This window comes from Marmota marmota, unplaced genomic scaffold, assembly GCF_001458135.2.
Source record: "Marmota marmota marmota unplaced genomic scaffold, marMar, whole genome shotgun sequence".
Taxonomy (NCBI): domain Eukaryota; kingdom Metazoa; phylum Chordata; class Mammalia; order Rodentia; family Sciuridae; genus Marmota; species Marmota marmota.
In genome coordinates this window covers 41,422,447-41,431,618 of record NW_026000082.1, presented here as the reverse complement: position 1 = coordinate 41,431,618, position 9,172 = coordinate 41,422,447, and the positions used below count along the sequence as shown (strand labels likewise).

Here is a 9,172-nt window from a genome sequence, read left to right as displayed (position 1 = left end):
GGGGATCCGAAAGGGGAGCACCTCATATAGTACGAGTGGCCGCTCCTCATCAGACCCACGCCAGCCTCACGAAGAGCCCCTGGTCGAGCTCACGGCATCTCGAGACCCCTCGCAGGAGCAGGGTGGCCCTTACTTGCCCACCACGGAGCTGCCGCTGGGGCCTGCCCTGGTTCCCTGGGGGGGGGGGGGGGAGCCTGAGCTGGGAGCCGCCCTCCGCCTCTGCTTCCCAGCTGACCCTGACCTTGCCTTGCGGGACTCAGAAGCTCCGTGTGTCCTACTTTTAAAGTGAAGGGAGGGCAAGTCGCCCTCCTGGACCCCCGGAGCCCCTCTGTGGCTGCTGAGGACCCTCCAGTTTTGACATTTTTAATACTTTGGCTCTTGACCCTAGAAGCTCCATACACGGCGAGGGCTTAGCAAGAGGAGGGGAAGGGTCCCTGGCGGCCGATGTGACTCTCAGGCGTGATCCAGTGCTGGGACCTGGGGATCTGGCCCAGTCCCACCCAGGATATAGGGCCACGTAGACCCAGCTGCTCAGGACAGGGTAGAAAGTGTGTGCAGAAGCCCAGGCCAGGACAGGGAGCAGGTGCAGAGGCACGGGGGATGGGGACATGGGCCAGGGCACGGGGCAAGCTGTAGTCTCCAACAAACAGCGGAAGAAAAGGGGGCTTTAAAGCCACCAGAGGTCGAAAGCAGGACGTGTCCCCAAATGTTCCCCTGACCCCCTAAAGAAGTCTACTCTCCCTAAAAATCAGAGAAGTTAGTCTTTTCCACCCAAAGAGAAATTCCTTTCCCAGAGGGAACAAAGGAAGGCTTCTCACAGACCTGGGCTGTGCCAAGACCCCCCACCTGGCTGGGCTGCCAGGGAAGGACGGTCTCTGCTCTCTGTCTGTGTCTCTGTCTATGTCTCTTCCTGTCTCTGTCTCTGTCTGTCTGTCTCTCCCCCCCTCCGGCTCCTCACCTCTTCACATTCCAGGCATCTTACGTTTGCCTGGGACGTCAGAACTTGAAAGAAATTCTTTGATATAAATTACAAACGTGCTTTTGAAGCACTTTTCAAATAAAAAAAAAAAAAGCAAAGGGGAAGGGGGAGAGAGCCCTAAAGCAGGCTATTATGTGCCTCGGAGGCTCTTCTCGGCAGACTCCCCGCATCCCGCATTCACTCCCCGACCCTCCCCACCTGTGTCCCAGAAAACGGCTTCCTGCCCTCCTCTCCCCCTGTCTCCTATCGATTTATTTATCTGATTTATTAAAAAATGCATCCAATCCCCGCAGGCCTCTGGGCGCATGTACCGAAATAAAAAGACAGCAAATTAAATTAAATGCGGCCTCTCCAAACTCGAATTCCCCATCCGCAGAGGAAGGAGAGGACGGCCTCCCTCATCCTGAGCCCCACCCCCCTTCTCTCTCCGCCAAAGCCCATTTCCCTATGGAGACTGATTGAAATCCACCAGCCCCGCGATGTAGACATTCCTCCTTACAGATGAGGAAACTGACACCGGGGTCTCCCCAGCTGTCCCAGAGCTCTGTCCCCAGGGCCTGAGCACAGGGCCACTGTGCCATGCTGGGCTCATCTTCCCGGGGGTGCCCGAGGGAAGGGCCTGGGAGGCCCATCTGGACGAGCACCAAGAGGAGCAGGCGCTGGGAGACCCGGTGCCGTGGCAGGTTCATCTGAGAGCCCACCCAAGGTCAAGGTCATTCACAGGAAATCTCTCCTCCTATCCTCCTTGCAATTCCAGGTCTATTTCAAACGGGATGGGGATCTCATCGACGCGGTGCCCCTCTCCGAGCCGCCGTCTGTCAGCTCTGGGCCCCTCCAGGACAGCAGACCCTTCCGCAGCCTCCTGCACCGCGACTTGGACGAAACCAAGATGCAGAAGTCACTATCCCTCCTGGATCCGGAGACCCGGGGTGGCCGCCCTTACACGGAGCGCCCCTCCCGCGGCCTGACCCCAGATCCCAGCCTCCTCCTCCAGCCGACCACGGAGAACATCCCAGAGACAGTCGTGAGCCGCGAGTTCCCGCGCTGGGTGCACGGCAGCGAGCCCGTGTACTTCCTGCACCACAGCCGCAGCCCGGGCAGCGATGGCACCGTGGAGGTGCGCGCCCTGCTCACCTGGACGCTCAACCCGCAGATCGACAACGAGGCCCTCTTCAGCTGCGAGGTCAAGCACCCGGCGCTGTCCATGCCCATGCAGGCAGAGGTCACGCTGGGTAAGGCTGCTCAGGACCCTTCCACAGACCCCCTGCAGAGCTGGGTGGTGGGGCCTCTGGAAGAGTGTCCCTGGGCGGCCGGAAGGTGGAGAGGGGGGAGGAGAGTGGGAGCAGGTCGGCCCCAAGATAGAGCCGGGGTCTGGAGGAGGTTTGCCGACTGGACTGGAGGAAATGGGAGGTTCCCGGAAGCTGGGGCGTTTGCTGGGGTGAGGCAGGACCCTCTGAGGTCATCAAGCTGGCTGGATAGGGTCAGGGTCACAAGAGGCCAGGAAGGTCACAGCAAGGTCGGTGAAGGTGTCTAGACTGCAGTCAGGAGCATGGGAGGTGACAGGAGGTTTTCTGGGTCACACAAGAGGCCAGTGGGCTCAGGGGACAGTGTGAGCGAGGCCGTGGGCTTGCTGACTGAGGTGGGGCCTCCTGGAGGTCACAGGAAGCCTCTCGGCTGGATTGGGGACACACAGGCCTGGGGAGGGTGTGACTCCTGCTTGCACTTTTAAGGGCAAGGAAAGCCCCGCCTCTGTGGCTATGGACCAGGCAGGTCCTTGCTGGAAACTGGACGTCCAGGGCCACTTCAACCCCGGGACCCAACCCCTGCCTGTGAGTGCCTCCTCCTCCTCCAGAGCCCAACTTGGAACCTCCCCAAAGCAGCTCTAAGGAACAGACTGCTCCTCCTGGGCTCCTGTCCAGCTGAGTCAGAGCAGGGCAGGAGGGGACATGTGGGACTTCCCCACCAGAAATGCAAACCTCCTACAGCCAGGTGTTTGTGTTGACTGGGAGGGCGGGGGCAGGGGGTGGACACATGACCTACGCAGGTCCTTTCTGCTTGTGTCCCCTTGAACCTCATCTACAGCACACAACAGCTCTTCCCTGAGCCCAAGATACTTGGGTTGTCACCTGAGTGGCCTGTAGCAGTCAGGGACTAGCCCAGGCCCCTCATGACAAGGACAGAAAGCAGTGATCAAGATGGTGGGGGCTGCACAGCCTGTGTCTTGCTGGCCCACCAGAAAACCCGACACCTCCTCAACATCAGCCACCGTGGGAGAGGATTCGTGTACCTTGTCACTGCCTGTGTGCCAGGACATTTGCAGGGACCGCCCCCTTCGGTTCTCGAAAGCATGAGTTTGCCATGTGCTCCCATTTTACAGATGAGCAAAACCGGGGTTGGGTTGGGCCCCAGGACCCAAGTCACTTACTCGCATTAGCAGAGCTGGGATATTGAACCTGGTCTATTGCTTTCCTCACCCCCACAATGCCAGCCACTGATGTCACCAGCCCTGGGCCAGGTGCCCTTGGCTGGCTGTGAGGCTAGTTCCCTGAGGGCCCTTTAAAATGGCCTTTTGGTCTCCACAGGCCACCTGCCCATACAGAAAATCGTAAGGGTAACATCTCCCCCTCCAAAACACCTTTACTGAACACCTACTGTGTGCAGGACGGTCGCCGCTTTTCTTGTGCTAACTCATTGGCTGCTCTTGGGAAGCCAGTGAGGCTGATAGTGTGAGCATCCACGTCACAGGTGGGAGACCACTCGAGGGCCCAAGGGAGGGGAGGGTCAAAGGCAGACAGTGTCCGCCCTGAGCTCTCCCTCTGCCTCCTGCGGCGTCCATCTGACGCAGGCCCCACCTCTTGGGTACCACGGACTGTGGTACTCCACAGAGGCGTCTCAGGGGCTCTGCAGGGCCAGCCCTATGCTTGGGGCTGGGGTCTTTTCAACCCAGAGCCTGCTCCGCCCCTCCCTGGTCAGCCCTTCCCCCTCTGGCCCCTCCCTCTTTCCCGTAATCCCTCTGGCTCAGGTAGTGGGTGGGCAGCCATCATCTGGCCACCTGTCCATCAGAGCCACCCCTGCCTAAGGGGGATAGGGGGAATGTTCACTTCCTGAGAGCTGGCTCCCTGGCCCCACCCACCAAGAAAGAGAAAGAGCTGACAAGCCTTCAGGTCAGCCTGTGGAGGGAGCGCTCAGTGTCCCCCCCAGGCCACAGCGGAGCACCTGCCTGTCCCGCCCCACGTGCTCCCTTACCTGGCACCATCCCTGTGGGCACCGCACCCAGCACAGAGTAAAGGGAAGAAAGGCCATTCACAGGCAGTGGACAGAAGCTGCCACATCTGTGCACCTGGGGAAGTGGCAACCTGGGGGCACAGCAGGGCCACCGCGCAAAGGGGCTCACTTGGGGGAGTGGATAAAGATGGCCCTGGGCTGGCTTCCCCAATCCCAGGCCTCTGAGCCTCAGTGTCCCAACTGTCCGATGGGGAGCAGGATGGGAACTGCAGGACCAGGCTGCAAGAGCTCCCTGGCCAGTACCCTTGTCACCGAGCTGTGGCCCTGTTGTCACTCCCGCCTCATAGGTGAGGGGCCCGGGCTTAGAGTGACTATCCCTGCATCAGCCAGCCAAGGCGTCAGCCTCCCGGAGCCCACCTTCTCCACCACTGTGCGCCCACCCACCTGGCGGCCTGAGGAGGCGGAGAGCCAGTGGGCGGGACCCGTGGCCTGCGGGGAGCTGGGGGTGAGTGAGCTCACCTTGCACCACCAGGCACTCGCACTCTGGGCGAGACAGCGGGGTGGAGGAGATGACCTGGGGGCACAGAACCCAAGCATCTGGCAAGGACTTTGAAGGTCAGTCCACTAAAGGCCTGGGCTGGTCTCCTGCCGTGGACCTCGCTCCGCAGTTCCCTCCCCGCCAGGCAGGTTGCCCGCAGTTCAAATGCCACCCACTCTAGAAGCCTCCTCCAGGCCTTCAGCTGGAAGGACCCCTCTGCACCCCTGACCTCCTGGCATGGCCGCTGTCATGTGATCTGGATCACTGTGCCTGATGGTGCCTGGAACCCATCTTGGTGGATGGCATCACATTCTTCCCAGAGATCAAGCCAGAGGCCTCGGGACCACCCGCACGCCCACTCTTCCCGTATCCCACGTCCAAACTTGTCCAGCCCTGGCCCGTCCACCCCAGAACATATCCAAGCCCCGCCCCTTCCCCAGCCCCAACCCTGCTCCCAGCCCTACCCCTGCTCCCAGCCCGGCCTATTCTCCCAGCCCCTCCCAGGATCCCCAGCCCCGCCCACCCCAAGCCCCGCCCCTTCTCTCAGCCCCCTCTCTTCTCCCAGCCCCGCCCCTGCTCCCAGCCTCGCCCCTGCTGCCCATCCCCCTGCGGCCACCCACCTAAGCACAATCAGTTCACACCTGGAGTCACAGTCACCTCCACATTGGCTTTCTGCTTCCACTTTTGCTCCATCCCATTCTCCACCAGCCTGATCTACTTAAAACATGAATCAGATCATGACTCACATGTCCACCTGCCCCAACCCTCCAATGAAGGCAAAGATTGATAGAACAGAATCGAGCCCAGAAATAGGCCAGGAGTGTAGAGTCAGCTGATTTTTGACAAAGACCCTGGGGCCACGGAGAAAGGAGAGAGGAGTCTCTTTTTTAACGAATGGCCCTGGAGCTCCCGAGCACGCAGAGGGAAAATCGGGCCTGGACTCCTGCCCCCCGCCCCCCCGCCACGAGTTAATCTGAAGTGAATGATGGACCTAAGTGCGAAGCCGGCATCATGAAGCTCTGGAACAGAACTGGAAAACGTCTTCACGACATTGGGGCAGCAGGGAACCCCCAGAGCAGTCACGAAAACACCACCCGGAAAATGGGAGATTGGTTGGTTGGACTGAATCAGAATTCAAATCTGCTTACAAGAAGACCTCTTTAAGAAAATTACAAAGCAAACTGCAGAATGAGAGAGAAACTCTCAGTACACACCTGCCAAAGCATTCAGACCCAGGACACATGAAGAACTGCTTCATAACCACGAGACAGCACACTTTTTAAGTAAAAATTTGCAAATGGCCAATCAATATACAAAAAGTTGTGTGCGTTATGAGTCAGGGAAATGAAGATTGAAACTTCATTGAGAAGCCAGGCGCCTTGGCACAGGCCTGTAATCCCAGAGGCTTGGGACGCTGAGACAAGAGGATAGCAAGTTCAAAGCCAGCCTCAGCAACAGCAAGGCGCTAAATAACTCAGTGAGGCCCTGTCTTTAAATAAAACACAAAATAGGGCTGGGGATGTGGCTCAGGGGTTGAGTGCCCTGAGTTCAATCCCTGGTACAAAAAAAAAAAAACCCACAAAACTTCAGTGAGAGTATTTTACAACCATTAGTCTGGCTAAAAAAAAAAAAAAAAAAAAAAAAATTCTTTTTAATCATTTTATTTTATTTTATTTTGGAGTGCTGAGGATGGAACCCAGACCCTTGTGCTTACTAGGTAAGCACTGTGCCCCCTAGCCACATGCCCAGCCAAACTGGCTAAATTTTAAAAACTGACAATACCAAGTGTTGACAAGGAGAAAGACCAATCACAACCCTCCTGCATTGCTGGGACTATCAAATAGTACTACCCCCTAGGAAAACCCAGAGTTTCTTTCAAAGACAGAAAGCCCTCCACGCCACGAGCAACAGTTCTGCTCTGAAGAATTGATCCCAGAGAAATGAAAAATATGTCTCCAGAGATTTGGACCTGAATGTTCACTGCAGATTTATTTGTGCTTCAACAACAAAAAAACAAAACAATAATTCAAATGCCTTTGGTTAGCAAGACAGATAAACAAATTTGTGGCATGTTTATATAATAAAATACTTTTCATCATTTCAAATGAATGAGCTTCGGAACCAACAGTGATGGAGTTTAACATCATGTCAAGCAAAAGAAATTAGATGATGAAAAGTGCTCGCTGTGCGAATTCATTTCTGTGAAGTTCTAGAACAGGGAAACACACCTCTGTTGAGAGAAGTGGATCAGCACTTACCCCTGGAGAGTGGAGTTGGACAGGAAAGAAGCATACGGGACCCTCTGGAGAGACGGGAACATTCTAGAGTTTGCTCAGGACGGTGGTTATGCCCATTCCCCGTATCAAAGTTTATCAGATTGTGCACTTCAGAACAGAGCCCTTCCTGACAGGTAGATTTCTATCACAACTTAGAAATGTCTGAAGAAAGAGGGGAGACCCAGTCCACCTGGCCGCCATCACCTCCAACCCAAATCCCAGCTCCAAGGTGCTTCTCTTCTATAACTCTCCCTTCAATCCACCTGCTCCAGCCCCATGTCCTCCTTATTCTTGTCTGAATGATCCACACTCAAACCCACCTCTGAGACTGTGCTTTTATTTCATTTTATTTTGGAGTGCTGAGGATGGAACCCAGACCCTTGTGCTTACTAGGCAAGCGCTGGGCCCCCAAGCCACATCCCTAGCCAAACAGGCTAAATTTTAAAAACTGACAATACCAAGTGTTGACAAGGAGACAGAACAGCCAGAACCCTCCTGCATTGCTGGGACTATCAAATAGTACTTCCCCCTAGGAAAACCCAGAGTTTTTTTCAAAGACAGAAAGCCCTCCACGCCACGAGCAACAGTTCTGCTCTGAGCCTCTGGCTTTCCTTCCTTCCTGGAATAATCGTACCCCAGACACTCTCAATTCCTCCCTCTGAGCCTCTACTGTCCCTAACAGCCTCTTCCTCCCAGCCCTTCCACGCCCCATGCTGACTTTGTCTTCTGGAGTGACACTCATCTCAGAGTGTAGTCTGTATTTCTTTCTTGTCCAAACCCCCTACTGAGATTTGAGTTGCGAATGGGCAGGTCTTTAATTTGCCGTGTTCATATGGTGCAGGGCTCAGAAAAAACCCCAACATATTACTTAAACACTAGTTGAATAATTAGTTGGCTAATACTTCTCTGGGTTGTTGTGAAGATTAAGTAAGGCAGTACATACAGAGTGTGTAGCCTAGTGACAGATGGAAGACGTATTCAGTGAATATAAACTGCCATTGTTATTAATCACTGCATCCCAACATTGCCCTGCGTAGTAACTCATGCAAATTAGGTGTACAATAAATAATTAGATGGATGGAGCAGATGAATGAATGGGTGGCTGAGCAGATTGCTAGATTTGTGGGTAGACAGTTGGGTGGATGTGTAGGTTTATGGATGGATGAATGGATGGATGGATAGATGGGTGGATAGGTGGATGGATGGACGGATTGGATAGGTGGATAAATGAGTAGGTTTGTGGATGGATGGATGGAAGAATGGATGGATGGGTGGGTGGATGGATGGATGGGTGGATGGATGGATGGATGGATAGGTGGGTGGGTGAGTGGATGGATGGATGGATGGTGGATTGGATAGGAGGTTAAATAGGTAGGTTTATGGATGGATGGATGGATGGATGGATGGATGGATGGATGGATGGATTGGATTGGATTGCATAGGTGGATAGATGGGCAGGTTTGTGGATGGATGGTGGATAGTGGGTGGGTGGGTGGATGGGATAGATGGATGGATGGGTGGGTGGGTGAGTTGCTATCTTAATGAACACCCCAAATTCCTGGGGAAGCCTAGAAGAACTTTCCTGTGGACTTCATAGTGCTGCATCGGGGTGCTGGGGAGAGAGGAGGGTGCTTATCTAATCAGGGCTTTTGCATTTCCCTGAGGTGGAGTCACTTCTTTACACCTCGCACTGTGCCCTTGTCTCCCGCCCAGTTCATCTGGGAGCATTTCTTAAGCCCGTGTGGCCTATTCTCCCCTCTCAGGGGTGGGGGACGGGTGGAACTACTTACCCAGGTCCTGCAGCCAGAGGAGAGGGGAGGCCTGGATCCGGGGTCTCTGGGCTCTGCTCTTCCTGAGTGTCCAGAGTCTGAGAGGAGTAAACCTCAGGAGACCGAGGCCTTGCCTTCGGGGTGCTCTCCGTGTGGGGTTCTAGAAGCAGCCAAGGGTCAGGCTTTGACTGCCGGGAGCCGGTCAGATGGGTTCGTGGTAACCTGCCTCATAAGCACTGGCCTGGGTGCGAGTCGGACCTAGGAGTCTAGCGCATGTGAGGCAGCGGATAGATGGAGTCCCGGTGCTGTCCGGGCCAGCAGGAAGGAGGCGTGGCCTCTGGAGAGCAGGGCAGCGAGGAGCCTGAGCTGGGAGGGGGCCGCTGCC

At 55.6% G+C, this 9,172-nt stretch overlaps 1 protein-coding gene across 1 annotated transcript in view; it reads left to right on the top strand.

Annotated features, from left to right (window-relative positions):
• Window positions 1–9,172, top strand: part of Igsf21 (immunoglobin superfamily member 21) — a 105,174-nt gene that overhangs the window by 91,973 nt on the left and 4,029 nt on the right. Inside the window, exon 5 of the mRNA XM_015484802.2 lies at window positions 1,737–2,211. Within this exon, the coding sequence (XP_015340288.2) occupies window positions 1,737–2,211 (475 nt within the window). The remainder of the gene's footprint in view (window positions 1–1,736; window positions 2,212–9,172) is intronic.